Source organism: Equus przewalskii, chromosome 32 (assembly GCF_037783145.1).
Source record: "Equus przewalskii isolate Varuska chromosome 32, EquPr2, whole genome shotgun sequence".
Classification (NCBI taxonomy): domain Eukaryota; kingdom Metazoa; phylum Chordata; class Mammalia; order Perissodactyla; family Equidae; genus Equus; species Equus przewalskii.
The window spans coordinates 9,916,806-9,934,473 of record NC_091862.1 but is presented as its reverse complement, the minus strand read 5'-3'; the positions used below and the strand labels follow the sequence as shown (position 1 = coordinate 9,934,473).

General features: G+C 45.5%; 1 protein-coding gene across 11 annotated transcripts in view; it reads left to right on the top strand.

The window, feature by feature from the left end:
• The window catches only part of SYNJ2 (synaptojanin 2), a 117,831-nt gene that overhangs the window by 85,048 nt on the left and 15,115 nt on the right, over nucleotides 1-17,668 (top strand). For 3 of the 11 annotated variants that reach the window (XM_070603068.1, XM_070603070.1, XM_070603078.1), the window contains exons 19-27: nucleotides 909-1,127; nucleotides 1,233-1,311; nucleotides 1,911-2,079; nucleotides 2,500-2,673; nucleotides 4,641-4,775; nucleotides 6,091-6,203; nucleotides 7,363-7,471; nucleotides 9,617-9,768; nucleotides 11,692-16,034. In XM_070603068.1, the coding sequence (XP_070459169.1) occupies nucleotides 909-1,127; nucleotides 1,233-1,311; nucleotides 1,911-2,079; nucleotides 2,500-2,673; nucleotides 4,641-4,775; nucleotides 6,091-6,203; nucleotides 7,363-7,471; nucleotides 9,617-9,768; nucleotides 11,692-12,438 (1,897 nt within the window). In that variant the 3' untranslated portion in view covers nucleotides 12,439-16,034. Of the gene's footprint in view, nucleotides 1-908; nucleotides 1,128-1,232; nucleotides 1,312-1,910; nucleotides 2,080-2,499; nucleotides 2,674-4,640; nucleotides 4,776-6,090; nucleotides 6,204-7,362; nucleotides 7,472-9,616; nucleotides 9,769-10,584; nucleotides 10,736-11,691; nucleotides 16,035-17,668 lie in introns of those variants that run through there. The other 8 variants (XM_070603069.1, XM_070603071.1, XM_070603079.1 and 5 more) reach the window with 6 other exon arrangements.

Sequence of the window (17,668 nt, the reverse complement as noted above, 5' to 3'; positions counted from 1 at the left end):
TCTAGAAAATGCAAAAAAATCTAACAATAATAATATAAATTTGTTGGAGGAATAATACTGATAGTATCACCCACGTCTTAATTTTTGTAGCGTTCCCTAGTTTTAAAGGTTGTCACCATATTATGTACTATTTTGTCTTATGTTTGCTTCCACTTAGCATTGTATTGTAAAGGTCTTTAATAAGCTTACATAAACTTCATAATAAAGGATTTTCTAAATTTTGTAAAGAGTAAAACCATTCCTATATCAGAATTACAGTAATGATTGCATTATTCCCTGCTGATTTGTTTTCCGGTGTATGTCAAATAGATTTCTACAATGTTATTCTTAATGATTTCATAGTGTGTTACCATGCGGCTGCACCCTAACCTCTGTCCCTATTATGGAACAGTTAGATTGTTTCTCCTTTTTTCCCTCCCATCAACAGTGCTGCAATGATCAACCGTGTGTTTAAATGTTTGTCTGAATCTCTGGCCATTTTCTTAGAACAGAGTCCTAGAATTGAGATTAGTAGGTCAAACGAGGTGAACGTTTTTAGCACAAATTGCCAAATTGCCCTCCGAAAAGCTTGACCCCCTAGCAAAGGGGGAAATTCCCACTTCTCTACATCCTTGGCAATCCTTGGCAATGCTGGCGATTACCATTTAAAAAATCTTTGCTAATGGTTGGTACTGTTTTCTCTCAAATCATCCTTAGATAAAAATGCCAAGATAGCACAAAGATTGGGCAACAATAAACACTGAAACGCTAGGACAGACCAGCCAGGCTGCAGGGGCCCGTGCTGGGGGCCACACTGACAGGCAATCGATGTGGAGAGTTTACAGCGGAGCTCTGGGGACTGGGGCTGAGGGCCCTGTGGCTCTTGTCCCGGGTTAACTTTTCCCATCTTCCCTTCGTGTCTAATGCAGACCCGTGCTGGCGATCGTGGAGGTGGAAGTACAAGAAGTCGATGTGGGTGCTCGGGAGAGGGTGTTCCAGGAAGTGTCCTCTTTCCAGGGTCCCCTGGACGCCACCGTCGTAGTCAACCTTCAGTCGCCAACCTTAGAAGAGAAAAACGAGTTTCCTGAGGACGTGCGCATCGAGCTCATGGAGACCTTGGGGAATTATGGGACAATCGTCCTTGTCAGGTAGCTCCTGGCCTGGCTGGCGTGGCCCTGGGTGTGCATATCCTCGAGAATTGAGAGCTGCCGAGTCGCACTGGGGGTTGACTTGGCGCATCTCCTCTATTCCAGGATCAACCAAGGGCAGATGCTGGTGACTTTTGCAGACGGTCACTCGGCTCTCAGCGTCCTGGATGTGGATGGTATGAAGGTGGGTCATGCTTGGTCACTCGTGGAGCGAGAGCTGCTTAATCCCTGTGGTTTGCGTGTGCTGTCATGTGGTCGTGTCGTCCCCTCTCCTCACCTGTGTCTTTGGGTGTAGGTGCCACATTCGGGCAGCAGCTAGGACTCCTCATTCTCATATCTAATTCTGGTATCTTCGTTGAGGTATCTAATGTCCAGCCCTGGCCACTTGCAGAATTTGAGAGAAAGAGCAAGTTAAAACTTAGTTCCCACTGAGTTACTGAGTCTGTCTTTGCTCCCACCTCCACGTGGGAGGGTGTTGCCATCATTCTCTTTAGAGTATATATTTTGGAATATGCAGCTTATAGGTAGCTTCTATGTTGATAATATTCTGGTTTTAAATTCACATGGAATGAAAAGCCAGAGATGATAATTCAGCTTTATTTAGACCAAATAATTGTGAGCTGTGCTGAGCCTGCCTGAGCTCTAGACCCTCCCTTTTTCTTGGGGAAACACGAAGACTGGCCTGGCCCCCCCTGCGTGAACTTGCACGAGATGCACTGTGGGATCAAAGGGAGTTGTTCTGACGTCTGCGCTCCTTCTCGGACGGCCGCTCTGTCCTCACAGGTGAAAGGCAGAGCCGTGCAGATCAGACCGAAGACCAAGGACTGGCTGAAAGGTTTGCAGGAGGAGATCGTCCGAAAGCGGGACAGCCTGGTCTCCATGTCTCCCACTGCCAACTCCTGTCTGCTGGAGGAGAACTTCGACTTCACAAGTTTGGACTATGACTCAGAAGGTGCGTACCCCTGTGAGGACTTCTCAGTCGGGACGGCAAGGCGGGCGGGCAGGAAGTTCTCCCAGGAGCAGGCGTGAGATTTTCAAGATTCCTTCTGGAACCCTGCCTCGTGGAGGTTAGACAGGGAACTTGAAATGTGCAGGGAGGATGCATGAAATGGTAAATGGGACCTAGAGACGTCTAAAATTACATTGGATAAGTGGTTTTGAGGATGTCAGGGCTGCAGCTCCGTCCCATGTCTCAGGCATGAATGGAATTGGGGTCCCGTCCCTGCTGACACGTGGGTGCCCGTGGGCTGCTGGCAGCTATGTCGCAGGTGTCCTGACATGAGCCACGGGCCTTGATGTTGACTCAGACACACCCATGAAAGGCTATGCCGTTTCACCCTGATTGTTGGCTGTGACTCATTTCCTTCTCCAGGGGATATTCTCGAAGATGATGAAGACTATTTGGTGGAGGAGCTGGGGCAGCCTGTGGTCTCAGACGGTGAACTGGGGGGAGACGACCTTTCCGATACCCCCAGCTCCACAGCAGCGGCACCTCCCAGCAAGTCACCTGCACTCGTCAAAAAGAAGCAGCATCCGACCTACAAAGGTAGCTTGGACCTTCCTTTTCTAAGTAGCCTTGGCGTTGAGCTCCCTCTCTTTCTCGGCAGCGGCTGCATCGTGCCGTCAATCAAGTGTGCACGTCCCATGAAAAGGCTAAAATAAGTTTACTATGAATCCAGCTGCCATCACACTGATTTCTCTAGTGATTTGTATTTTTCTACACCTGGTACCCGTATGACACACCAGATTCATAATGATTCCTGTTTCCTCTGTGATTGGGATGACCACAGCTCTGAACCGGTTTTACAATTGTGGGGTTTTTTTTCCTTCTCTAAAACTTTTCTGATTCAATCTCTTAAGAGACATGTTCAATATCTCTGTCCTGCCTTGGTGCATTGTTACATCCTTATATTATGATAGAGTAATATTATACATTAGCATCATTGTATCATTTTAGACTTAAGCAGGGCTGAAAGTCAGTGGATTGAACTGCAGGTCCCTAGATTAAATGGTATAATCACTCTTTTTTGAGTAAGTTTTAGAACTTACGGAACGGAAGCGTCACGTGGGCTGGAAAGCAGGCTAGTTCATATCTCAGCATCAGACTCCTGCGGCACAGCTCCGTCCACAGCCACGAATGCCTTCCAGCTGTTGGTCCAGCTGTGTGTCCCCCCCTGGAAGAAAGCTGTACCCAGCAGGTGTAGGAGCTTAGCCGTGTGCCAGGACCCTTTGAGCTGAGCCTGAAAACAGAGGACAGGAGTGAAAGTGAATTAAGATGCTTCCCAGGGAAGGTGCTTTGCTGGGAGGGGTGCAAAGTCCCCCAAGCCCCTTTGTCTAGTGTCCCAAAGCTGGTCCATAGCCCAGCTGCATGGAACCATCAGGAGCTGTCAAACTTACAGGCTGCCGAGCCCCATCATAGAGATGTGCTTTAGCCAGGGGTGGGCTGGGATCTGGGAAACCTGGCATGTCGTGAATCTCCCCAGACGATTGGGATGCACAGCCAGGTTTGGGGGCTGCTGCCCCATACAGGACCAGCAGCCTTCACCAGCAGTCAACGTGGTTCTGCACGCTGCTCACCCGAAGTGCTCCTGCCCTGGCGTGGTCGCAGCCGAAGGGATGTGTTCTTTAGACAAGAGGCGGCCCTCTTCCCTGGGGTGGCCGTCCTTCAGGCAGCCCCTGGAGGGGAGGGCAGATGTGAGAGCAGTGCCTCTTTGAAAGAAGAATGGAACCACCTGGGGCTGTGCGGGCAGCCTGGCCACCCGGTGGGCATCGAGGAGATATAAACACCCTGTGGGGTGCTCAGGCATTCCCATTAGGAGAAGTCCTGCTTCTCCCCAGCTCAACCTCGAAGATACATGGGGTTGAGCGCTTGGATTTGAAGGATGAACGTCTGAGCCAAAATGAAATGAATCGGGCTGTGTTGTAGTGTGGGAGAGGAGACCTAAAATTGTCCTGAATTTCAATGCAATATTTCTGTAATAAAACAGAAGCAGTCGCCTCTTCCTACCGCTCTTAGCCTTCGAAGGTTTCCGCAGGACGAGGCAGGATGGCGAACACTGGTGAAGTAGCCGGCGATGGCTGCCATCTGTGGGACTTGAGGAGGAAGCAGGGACACCTCATACGAGGAGCTTGTGGCTGGACGCCAGGCTGCCCTGCTGGCAGCGAGTGAGCTTCCCAAACAGTTGTCATGTTTTGGAGTGAGGAATTACCAATGAGGCACTCTGGTTTCCAACTGTCTCCTCTCCTCTATGTGGAAATCTCGTGGATTATTTCCAAGGAGACACACCGACGCTTTTAAACACGATGTCAGTGTCTCTCATGTCTGGACAGCAAACCTTGTCCACGGTTCGCTGCGTATTCCAAGCAGGCATTGGATGCCCCCCTCCCTCCCGTGCCCGCAGAAAGGGACACGCCTCCGCTGTCCTGCGGGAGCTCCTCCTGCCGCAGTCGGCTCTGTGCAGGCCTGAGGGCGGCCCCTGACTCGCCTCACTCACCTTCCGCCATGCCCTCCAGATGATGCTGACCTGGCGGAGTTAAAGCAGGAGCTGGAAGCAGTTGGGGATTCGCACCACCGCTCTCCAAGCAGGTCTCTGTCGGTGCCCAGTAGGCCTCGGCCACCTCACCCACCGCAGAGACCGCCCCCTCCAAGTAAGACTTTGCTTGCTCTTGGCTTACCACGATGCCTGCTGGGAATCACTGTGCCTTTCCTGCTACCGAACAGATGGCTCGAAATCCACTTCTCTCTAGGCTTTGAGTCCCCACAATGCTTTTCCCCTTCCTTGGGCTCCTTTTTGTCTTAGAGCCACGACACGCTTGAGAGCAGAGACAGCTGTGCGTCTCGTGGCAGGTTGAACGATTCCTTCATAAAGCTGTTCTTCGTCGTCCTGTAGCTGTGTAGCTTTAAGCGGATTTTAGTTTGAAACCTTATAGGATGGAATATTGGGGCCGCGGGTGAGCCAGCGACTTTTTTAGCTCCTTCCTCCCCGACCCCCTGCAATATCTTTCAGAATCTTCTCTCCTTGACTGCTGCCCGCCCTCTCCTTGCTTGTTAGGACTCAAGTAAGCCCAGGGTGATGGCATGCCAGCCTCTAACCAGGCGCCATCCCAGCTGTGCGCCCATGCCTGCAGGCTCCTGGCATTCTTCAACTTGAGGACAAGTTCTTCCCAGCTCAGGCCTCACAGGGTAGTGCTTTTCCTCCTGACTCCTCAAAAAGACAGTGCTTTGCCCATCAAACTTTCCTTAATTACCTGAAAATAAAGTTGTGACGTGCTTTTGATCAGTTTCTCTTTGACCTCTACTGTTGACTTCTCCAACACTCCTCCCCCCAAAATGTGGTAATCAGATATCTAGATTTTTCTGAGGCTTTACTTTCAGAATTAGGTTCACCTTGGCTTACTTCACAGTAGAAATCTATGGCAAGCGAGAAGCACGTGACTTTTTAAACATACACACAATTTTTTCTTTACTTTTTTTTTTTTAAACAAAATTGATAGCCATTTTGTTTGGTCATTTGTCTTTCATTTAATGAGTCATTAAATCTTGTTCTAAAACACAATTCGTTAATGGCTGCAAGTATGATTTAATAGGGTTTATTCCCCTGCTTTGGAATTTTTTAGATTTTTGCCCACTAACCGTTTCTAAAATTTGGTCCTAGTAACAGTAGTGCATTTTAAACCCCTTAAAAATGAGTTGAGTTTTATATCTGATTTAAATCCCCCCTAGAATGTTAGATTAAAATTTGCATTCAAATAAAGCTTCTCCAGAGAATCTGCATTCGCAGCAGAAGCTGATGGACAGTCGAAAGAGGACTTAAGCTTGGCTCTGTGGATGCCCCAGGGCCGCATACGCGCTCTCACCCGCATGCGTCTGCCGTTGGCCTTGCTCTCAGCTGCCTGGGAATGTGCCTTGAAGCAGCCGGTGACTTCACTGAGACCCACACTCTGTCCTTGTTGGTTTTCGCAGCTGGTTTAATGGTGAAAAAGTCGGCTTCGGATGTGTCCATCTCCTCTGGCACCCACGGGCAGTATTCGATTTTGCAGACAGCAAAACTTCTCCCGGGAGCACCACAGCAAGCAGTGAGTTCTGTATTCAGCTCAAAGAGAAACGGGCCAGTATTTCAGACCCAGGGGTTTACCTTGTCGTGCATCCTCAGTTCCTAAGATCATGCAAGATCACCTCTTTTCTGTGAATACATAGATTTTATCTCTCTAACTGTCTGCCCACCTGCCAGCTCATCCCCAAACCCCGTCACTTAGTAGCAGGTCCTTTATAGGGCTTTTAATTGGTCCTTTAGGACGTTAGAGAGAAAATCATGTTTGATGAAAAATCCCATGTGCCTGTGTGGCGGGACTGTTGGTTTCCAGGCTCACCTGCTTCTCGTTGTCCCGACGCTCGGCTTTGACCTTGGTGTGTACTCTACGGTGGTTGGTAGACGGGCAAACAGGAGAAGTTCAGATCAGTTGTCTTGACGAAATGCTGATTGTTCTGGCACAGAGTTAGTTAAGCAAAGAGGCCAAAAAGAGTTCTAACAGGGCTAAATAACGCAGTAGGGGAACACTAGTAAGACAGAGCTGTAGGATTTTGGAGGTGGAGAGTTCCAGAGGATGACAGCGAGCTGGTAAAGACTGCGGGTGACAGTGAATGGAGTAGAGGCAAGGAGGAGGGCGGTGGGGCTGGGTGCTGGGTGGAAGCTAATATGTCCCGGGAGAGTTCAGAGAGCTGGGCCAGGCCCGAGGCTCCGGCGTTCAGGGCCGGAGTAGGCAGTTAACTGGGTGTCGGCGGTTCATGGTGATGGAGGCTGACCATCAGAGGCGACCCAGAGGTTTGAGTTAAGAGCTAGAAAACGCACTTTGAGAAAATACGTGTGCAAGGTGTTTGAATGCCTCAGCTGGGCTGTGGAAAGAGTGGCCTCTGATGATGCTTTCTGGCTTTTATCTGGTTACTGAAATAAAGACAGAGGATAGTTTATCCACATTGCGAAATCCTGTAACCACCCGGTTTGGGAGACAAAGGTCATCTGCTCTAAATATTGTTGCATTCCTCTTCTCGGTGGGAGAGTGCTCCTGGGGGAAGGAGAGGCTTGGGGGATGGGGTTCAGGCTGGAGTTTGTGTTTTGATCACTCTCTGATGGAGCTTGTAAGTCTCATGCTCACCTACAGATCAGTAGACAGTGAATGCGCCGGTCTGGTTTCCTACCCGTGTTAATACGCTTCTCTTCCCGATTCTGTCCTCAAGCCCAAAGCTAGGACTGGGATAAGTAAACCTTATAACGTCAAGCAGATCAAAACCACCAATGCTCAGGAGGCGGAAGCAGCAATCCGATGTCTCCTGGAAGCCAGAGGAGGTAGGTGTTCCCCAGGGCTCTCCTCCCCGGGTTGAGAGAAAAACTGACTCTTCTTGTCATTTCATCTTCCTACTAAAAGGGACCTAGAAGACAAAAGTAACTTTTTTTTTTTTCTCTGAAGCCAGTATTAAATGAAAGTACCCTTCAGCAACATTTTATAAAATTCCACTACTAAGATTTATTGTCCATTTAAAATTATGTATTTAAAAGGTAGTAAGTATATAAAAATCATCCCAGGATTATTAAGCAGCACTTAAGGGAGAGACTGAAATAAATGAAAATGAATTTTAGAAGAGGTTAATGTGGGCTCTGACAGATTCTGCTGGCTCTGTAAAAAGAGATAGTTAGATAGCGTCCGAATTCAGGCATAAAATCTACTTTTTTTTTTTAAGAAAAAGATTTTTAATTTTTCCTTCTTCTCCCCAAAGCCCCCCAATACATAGTTGTATATTTTAATTGTGGGTCCTTCTAGTTGTGGCACCTGGGATACCACCTCAGCATGGCTTGATGAGTGGTGCCTGGTCTGCGCCCAGGATCTGAACTGGCAAAACCCGGGACTGCCAAAGCAGAGCGTACAAACTTAACCACTTGGCCTCGGGGCCAGCCCCCAAAATCTACTTTTTAGATCCAGCAGCAACTGTAGATTCCTTACTGGCAGCCAGGGATCTCTTCTCTGCCACACTGCCTGATCGTTTTTGCTGTTGTTACTCTGTCTAACCTGTGTTGACCATCTTTTAACTTGGAATCTCCCCCATGCATTCAAATCCCTGGTCACTAACGTTTTTGGGGGGTTTTTGTTTTGTTTTGTTTTGTTTTTAAAACACCCTAGATTTCTAAACTGCTGAGAATTTTATTTTATTTATTTATTTTTAAAATTTTTCCTTTTTATCCCAAAGTCCCCTGGTACATAGTTGTGTATTTTTAGTTGTGGGTGCTTCCACTTGTGGCATGTGGGATGCCTCCTCAGCGTGGCCTGACGAGCGGCACCATGTTCATGCCCAGGATTCGAACTGGCGAAACCCCGGGCCGCTGAAGCAGAGCGCTTGAACTTAACCACTCGGCCATGGACGGGGCCAGCCCCAAGGGGTTTTTTGTTTTGGTTTGGAGTGGGGAGATTAAGCCCTCTGAAAAGCCATATGCAATTACAATTGCCTGATTTGCTTTTAGTCTGGATATTTAACTTATTTGGAATTCCCAAATAACATTTAAGGGGGACATAAATTAAGAGGTTGCAAAACTCTGTTGTAGGATAACACAGTCACAAGTGTTTTTTTTTAATATTTAAAAAGAAATAACTAAAATTATATGGATGTAACAACCGAAGTGTCCATCAACTGATGAATGGTGTATCCATACAATGGAATATTATTCAGCTGTAAAAAGGAGTACTAATACATGCTGTATCATGGGTGAATCTCAGAAATAGTATGCTAAGTAAAAGAAGCCGAACACGAAAGGCCACACATTATATGATTTCATTTATACGAGGTGTCTGGAAGTGGCAGATCCATACAGACAGAAAGTTATTCGTGGTTTCCAGGGGCTGGACAGAGGAGGGAATGGGGAGTGACGGCTATGCATATGTGTGGGGTTTCTTTTTAGGGTGGTAAAGTTGTTCTGGAACTGGATAGTGGTGATGGGCACACAACTTTGTGAATATACTAAAACCCACCAAATCGTATCCTTAAAAAGGGGGAGTTTTATGGTATGTGAATTATTTCAATAAAGCGATTTAAAAAGAAAAATCTATAGATGGAGAGGTTAGGAGAGGTTTGAGGTTTGAAATATACCCAGGGTCCCAACTTAATGTTTTCTTGGTCCTGGGCCCTGCTGCGATTTTGAGGCATTTTGGATCATCTCCTCTGAGAAATATACATAAAACCGTGCATGTGATGTCAGGGCCTCACTGAAGCCCATCAGGACCGCCCACGGACCCCAGATCACATCCCTGGTGAGAAGCTGAGCATGAGAAGCTGGGGCCAAACCTAGCTGATTGGTCCTGACAACTGTCAAAGATTTTTTTTTAGAAAAAAGGAAATAAAGTGCATCAGTAAATTATCCTTAGAATGTAGACCGCCTAAAGATTAACTCATGCAGCGAATTGCCTTGACCTGTACACGTCAGCCATGCAATCGTGTGTTTCAGGCACCCCGGGAGAAGCCCTAAATGCCATGGCCCCAAGGGACCAAGGGTCTTCCAAACCAGAGCCCACAGCGGGGGTGGCCCCACTCCTGCCCCGTCGGCCAGCACCCAGAGTTCCTGCCATCAAGAAGCCAACCTTGAGGAGGACAGGAAAGGTAAGAACCTGGTAGTGGAAGCCCCTTGTCCTAAGTTGCTCGAATGTCTCGTTAGATAATGTCTCCATTGAGCCTGGTCTCTGCATACGCATTCATGAATACGCATCCTTGAGGAACATGCTTGGCAAGTGCTTTCCCCTTCGTATTCCTGCTGCATCTTGTCTCTAGCTGAGCAGAAAAACCAGGAGTTTCTCACCGTGATGGGAACAGCTTGGAGGTATCATGCCTCCCGAATGTTCTGTTGGAGTCCCCAAATCGAACCACCATGGGATGCTTTATTCCAAATGTTCCACACTTCCCATTTGTGTGTGGTCTGTGTTGTGGGCACGTGGTTTCACATGTACAGATTTTATTTGCCTTGATGCAAGGGCTCTGTCCCTGGAGCCCTGCTCTGGACGCTGCCTTGTGGACCAGCCCGATAGCCCCCTCACCCACCCCGCCATGCTCTCCGCCCCTTTCTACAAGCTCTTAAGGGAGCTCTGTGCAAACGCGGACAACCGTTTCAGATAATGTGGTAAAGGAGTGTTTCAGCATGATGATAACTAAGTAAAAATATTTGTTTTGGTTCTTTCATGTGGACAAGATCCAGAAAACAATTAACGAAAATGAAACTTTGTATTCATTTTGTGACCGTTTATGCTTCATTTGTAGCTGTGTTTCCGTCTAAAGTGTTGTTACATAATATCTTTTCAATACTGTTTTTTAAAAAGCAAAAAAGAAAGGCAACAATGGATTCCGCCGTTAGCTGTGTTGACAAGCCCTTGCGCAGCTCGGCTTCTGGAGGGTCGACAGCTTCTCGTGCCACTTTTCTTGCAGATTGTGTTCTGCTCTCGCTCTCAAGCTTCTCAGCCTTGCTTGCTGCTTCAAAGACATGAGTTTGTCAGGACAGTAGCAGCCCAAAGACTGGCACCCATAGAGATATCTGGATCTTCCGTTTGATCTCGGTGTTCTTGTAACGGGACTCTCGGTAATGCCTGGCTGGTCATTTGCAGAATGCCTGCTGTTTCTCTACCTGTAGAGAACGTGAGCCGTGCCTTTGGTGCGCCGTCCTTCCAGAGCTTGCTTTGTGTTTTCTGGGTTGCTTGTCCCTCTTTTGCTCGTTGCATCTGTCCATTTTCCATTCCTCCTTGCAAAACAGGCCTCTTTCCTCCTCCTTTCCTTGGACCGACTTTGTCTTTTCTTTTAAAAGCCAGGGGCAGAAATGGATTCATTTTCCCAACCGGCTGCATAGGAGTTACAGTCAAAGGCTGTCGGGGAAGGGATTGTTTTCCGTTTGTTTCCTAAAGAACCAAAGGAAATCCTGAAATGCCGAAGCTTGAGCTAGGGGAGGGCCATTTCTTTTTGAAGAAAGAAATGGAGCCAGCTCTTTTGCGCTCTGCAATTGTTTTCTTTGTGATATTTTTGAATTGGAACCAAGGAAGTAAAGTTCTGGCGTGAAATTTTCCATTCTTCTATATTTAAATATCAAAGATTCAAGGAGCAAGTAAATCCATTAGTTCTTCTGTTAGCTTCTTGCTGCGCGATCAGTTTCTTCAGCCATGCATGGTGCAGACTGAATTATCAAAGCTTCGGCCTCAAAGGACAGAGTTTTCAGAGAGGTTCAATTTTAATAAAGAGCAGAACCCCATTTCCTAAGGTAACAAAGAAAAACTTGTCTCAAATTATTCACTGAAGCCCTGGTTTTAAAGTTGTCACTCATATTTCATTGGACCTGCTGGCACTTGATAAATGTGTGTGTGTCTCTCTTGTGCTCTTTCAGACCCAGCCACATGTCCGCATCCCGGACATTCTCAAATCTTGAATTTGCTAGAATGTCAGCTTAGCCCCCTCTTTGCTCCCTCACCGAGACTGATGCTCTCTGATTCCCAACCCCACCTCTGGGGCTGGCTTCTTATTTACACTCTTTGTTGTGCTTTTTCTCAGCCCACGTCACCGGAAGAAAACTTTGGACAACAGACTGCCCATTTTACAATCGGGCCCCCGGAGACGAGCCTTGAAACTCCTCCTCTAACGACAGTCCCACCTGTTCCCAAACCAAGAACACTTCAGCCTGGGAAAGGTGTGGAGAGGAGGCCAAGTGGCGGGAAGCCAGTGCCCAACAATGCCCCTCCGGTGGCTGGAGCCACCATGCCGCCCCCTCTGCAGGTTCCACCTCTCGTGCCCCAGGTCCCCCCAAGGAGGAAGAAGTCAGCCCCCGCCACCTTCAATCTGCAGGTTCTGCAGAGCAACAGCCAGCTTCTCCAGGGCCTCACCTGCAGCAGTAGCCCCAGCAGTGACTGTCCCCCTGCACGCCAGCCTGACGGGGGTGCCCTCCTTCCACAACCAGCTTTTCTTGGCACTTCATCTGCTGCAAGCCCAGAAACTGATGGCCCCAAAGAGCTGAAGTCAGAGGCAGCCTCCCTTCTGGATGACCATCAGGATCCCTTCTGGAGCCTTCTCCAACACCCTAAGCTGCTGAATAATGCCTGGCTTTCCAAGAGCTCTAACCGCCTGGACACGGGGACCACGAACCTTGGAAGGGCGCACACAGCCCCACCCCATGTCAGCGCCTCAGCTGCCGAGGAGCCGCCCGCGGAGCACAGGCAAAAAGACTTCGGTCACTGGGTGACGGTCAGTGACAAGGACAAGAGGACGGTGCTACAGGTGTTTGACCCACTGGCGAAAACATGAGTGGGAAAGCTTGACCCCCACTTCCTTGGAACGTGTGCCTCCTTCCCTTAGGCATCACTTTACAGGGAAAAGCCCAGAGTCAAAAGAGACATCTATTTAAAGGCACATTGAAAAAACATTTGTACTTCTGTCCCTCTTGTGTAGTTTACAAACCTTGTGTCTCTTATTGAATAAGATGATTATTCAGCCACCAAGATATGCTTTATTCCAGACTTGTGCGTTTGAAGTGTCCTCTCAGGGGTGTGGGAAACCGCTGGTTAGGTTCACTGTATGGATTTTAGGAGACAGAGTCTGGCCGGTAATGCCCAAGAAGCTCTCTCCTATTGATGGTTGTTCAATTTATGTGTGTATGTGGTGTTTTTAAAATTTTATTTGTACTTTACAGATTTGAAGTAACTTTCTGGCGAACCACCTAAGGCTTGATGCATAAAGTAAGGATTAGACTGAAAGGTGGTCGGGGCCATTAAGAGCTGTACGTGGCCCGCTGACACCGGCTTAAAAAGTCAGAGTGGGAAGCAGCCCATAGATCAAGCAATGACTAGACTGTACGTTCCCATGAGCCCTTGTTGACTTACGCACATGTAGATGAATCTTGATTACGTGTGATCCTGTGGGAGATGGTGTCTTACACTGTTCTGGTTCTGAAGTACATACCATTAGCTTAACCTGAGCTTAAACTGGGGAAAGACTCCTGTACCACGTCTTAGACATTGCATGCCCCATAAATTGCTATCGTCCTGAGCCCTGGTGTGCTACTTGAACCAATTTTTGCACACTATCTGTTCCCTGTTAAACACAACCTCCTGGATTCTTTATTGCGTACCTAGTAAAACCAGGAAATGTGAAAACTCATGCTGGCACATGATATTGATCCTCATCATTATAGTATGAAGAATATTTAGTTTAGCCTGGTCTGCCAGGCTGTAGCTTCAGGAAGGAACGTACCACATGTCCCTAGCTATAAGACACCCCAGGGCAGCATTTCTGGGGTTTGCTCATCTATGTGTTTATTAGGTTTATTTTTTGCATATACATTTTTCCTGTACATTTCCAACACCATTTCTTGCCTCTTAGATCACTTAAAAAGACATCACCATACTGTTTTACATTCTTAAAATATTGTCATAAGGTCTAGAATGCATTTGGAGCAGATATATTTTTGCGAATAAGAAAGGCACTGGGGGCTGGCCCTGTGGCCAAGTAGTTAAGTTCACGTGCTCTGCTTCGGCGGCCCGGGGTTTCGCCAGTTCGAATCCTGGGCGCGGACATGGCACCGCTCATCAGGCCACGCTGAGGTGGCATCCCACATGCCACAACTAGAAAGACCCGCAACTAAAAATACACAACTATGTACTGGGGGGCTTTGGGGAGAAAAAGGAAAAATAAAATCTTTAAAAAAAAAAAAGAAAAGAAACTCACTGGCAGAAGCTTACTTTGCCACATAGTGTATTTAGGAGTCTTTCACATCATAGAATCATAGAGCAGTGATTCTGTGTTGTCCCTAATGTGACCGGGGAATTCCTGTACTAAATGCCAGTAGTTGGGATGGCAATAAGCATCTCACCTGGGGGGTTGGGGGGTGGGGACCACTTTCTTTTGACCAATCAGACCTCTGGGATTTCAGAATTGTTTCTCATTGCCACTGTCATGATACACTGCAGAGTATTTAAATCTGGCACTCACAACAAAAACACAACTACAACATTTATCTCATTTCATCTGAAAACAGATAACAGAAAAAGGTGTTAGTGACCCATAAAGATAAATACATAATACATGTAGTTGACTGGTCCTAAAAGATGGTGTTTCCGGCCTTAGCTGATTAAGGCCCCTTCTGTAGCACTTACGTACTTTATATCATTGTTATCTGTCTAACAAATGTGAGAGGTAAACAACGTGATCCTTGAAAGAGTTTGGGGGAGAAAGAAAGCGAGATGGATAATAGGCTCAGAGAAGTTAAATAATTTGACAGGGTTCACATTGCTACTAAGGGTACAATTGGGAGTGGAAGCAAAGATTTCTGAATTCAAAGGCTCTTTTATCTGTAACCTCTTATCCCACCAAAAAGGAGGTGAATTTAAAAGCAGATATTATGTAACCACCAGTCAGAAGAGCAGAGAAACATAAGTACCATAGAAGTTGCTTGCCATGCTGGGACTAGGCCTAATTTTCCAGCTTGCTTCTTTGTTCTAGAAAGCAAATAGCACATAAATGGTACAGAGAACAGAATTTCAATAAAGACAAGTGCTCATCACACAAGTAGCTTTTAAGAATCCAACAGTGAATATTTAACACACAAAGTTGAGGCAGGTCATAAGAAAAATTACAAGTAGTTTAACAAGAATTGAACCAACATTATTTGATGATGGATGTTCAAATTTAGTGAACGACATAGACTGGATTTTGAGTTGATAACATGTAAGGTTCTCACACCAAGGTTCTATTTAAAAAACAAAGAATTGGAATTGCCTTATTTATTCTTTAAATCAGTGCTTAATCGTTGTAGGTTTCCGAGGTTAACAGCAGAGTTGGTGGAATGATCTTGACAATAAGCAGCTGCCTTCCTGGGGATTTCATTCTGTGGTTTTTTATTTTTAGTCTGTCTTTGATGTTCCCACGCGGGCCTTTCTTTGGTGACCTTGCGGTTTATTTCGCGACTGTTCTGTAAGACGTTACGCTTCACTGCAGTGTTTTGGGCACAGTGCTTTGCAATTCAACATTGTCTCTCTGACCCCAATTATATTCCCTTTTACAACATCATCTTCTCAGACTTCTTGCCTGTTTTTTAAATTGGATCCAGTAAATGAATGAAATTAGGACATGCGCCCAAGCAATTCCTGTAAAAGTTTGAAGTTGTTGAAGTTCCAGACACTTAAAATTCTCCTGACATGCGTATAAATGTGAGCAAAGTAATGTATGAAAACATTCGCTCTATAATGAAGTAATTTCATCAGAAAGAAAAGTTGCAAAAGTTATTTATTAGGTGACTGGCAATTAATAGCACCCTGTAATGTTTATTTGAAATGATAATTTGTACTGAAATTGTGACAAATACCTATTAAATGTTTTGTCTTTTTTTTTTTTAATTTGGCTTCTTTCTTTTCAGATATGAAGAACACCTTGGGATGTCTTCTTTGGCTAGCCTTCTATTCTGGATGAAATGTGATTACTAGTTATTCTTCTGTTTGAGTTTTTGGTTTGGGGTCTTTTTTCAACCATCAAACTAAGTTGAAAAAGCAGAAAAGTAACAATCTGGTTAAGAATTTATGACTTGAATTCTGCTACCTGGGACCATTGCCATCACATATATGATAACTTTGTGTGACAATATCTACAATACTGAGAGATGCTAGAATTCATTTTCTGTGGGACCTTTTGGAAACTTTTAAAATCTCTGACTGCTAGAGTGGTTTGCGTACATCACTGTGTAGAAAGAAAGAAGAAGAGAGTAAACAATCTTCAGGTCCTATCTAGGTTTGTTGTTAGCTAAGAAACGCACAAAATAAAGTCATGAATGTTCCCTGATGACTTTCAGGAATAAGAATATACTGACACTCTCAAAATAATAAAGATGGCTAGTCCATCCTGACCAGTAAGTGCTGTATTGAATTCATTTAATCTGAGTGCACAGCCCTGGGATGTGGATGGGGAGGAAGGAATTGGCTGGATGTGGTACCTTCCTTTTCCCAGGTAGTGGGAGAGAGCCCTGAAGCCCACTGTCATGCAAGGCAAGTTGTTTGTGCCTGTGTAATAGGCTCTCTCTGCATGAGGTCGGAGACCAGGTGAAGGAGTGACGCATTGTGCACAGAGGGTCAGGGAAAATCTGAGAGAAGAGGATTAAGAATTTGACAAGTAGCAAAGTGGATTTATGTGCATGGAAAGCATGTTAGCTGATGGGCAAGAATTTCAGACGTCCTTAAATGACAAGTTAGGGTTTTATTCTGTAGATAATAGAAGTAGTGGGTAGTGGAAATACCTAAATAAATCTGTGTGTTAGAGTGGTGAAGATTACAGGCTTTGCCTAGGCTAACAGCAGCTCTTCAAAGCATCTGGAATATAGTTTCTAGATGGTGTGAGGTAGGGGGTCCAACGGCAGCTTCCTGGGGGAATAGTTATACCATTTACTAAGTAACAAACCATTGCTCTCTCTTCCTTTAATTAGGTTTCTCAAGCGGTTATTCACTTTATTGACACTTTCAAATAACACTGGGTTTATATATCCTTTCTTTTGTTTTTTAATATTTTTTTCTGTCAATTTTTTAAACATTCTTCATTAACTTAAACTTACCCTTCGTTTGCATCATTTTTCTACTTTTAAATTTTGTTCTTTTCCTAATTTATTAATTAAAGGTAGCACTGGGTTCCATTATTTTTAGTTTTTCTTAAGTAAAGTCATTTAAAGTTATATATTTTCCCCTAATTATAGCTTTAATGTTACCCTATCCATTTTGGCATGAAATATTCTCCTCTTCATTGATTTCTAGGTTGCAATTTGCTTTTATTTTCTCTTTGATCCAAGGGAGACTGTGTAGTTTTCCAATAGTTAAGGATTTGCTTGGCATTTTAAAATTGCTCCTAAATTTATTGGATTATGCCCTGAGAATGCAACCTTGATAAATATCTGCTTTTTAAAGTTGATTTAAGTTTGCTCTGTGGTCAAGTGCAGAATTGATTTTCAAAGTGATTTCATCAATATAAAATAAAAATGTTTTTTAGTTGTAGGGTACAAAAGTATGTGTGTCTGTGCGTGTGTGTGTGTTGGTACGTTGCTTCCTCTGTACCCCAAATGGAACAGGTCTTTCTGCAAGGCAGATCTGGGGGATCAGTGCAGGCTCTGGTTCTGGCCCCAATGCGATGGTTCCCACTGTTCTTAGCAAGATTCCTTAGATTTTCCTGAATAAACGCTTCTCAGTTTGTTGTCTTTTGATGAATCTCTAGATACTTGGAATGATTGCCTTTGCTAATATTTACTAGTTTAATAGATGTCTCTCTGGAGGAAAGGTTTCCATGAGCCCTTCATACTGCCATTCCAGAATTTCTCTCCCCTGGGCAATCTGTTCTGCACCACTGGTCTACTTGTCAATCTGCGTACCAGTACTACATTGTCTTATTTCATTTAACTTTGGAATCTGGTAGAACAAGCGCTCCTACCTTATTCTTTTTCTTTAGAGTATCTGGACTGTTCTTGACCCTTTGCAATTGCATGTAAATCATAGAGTCAATTCATCAA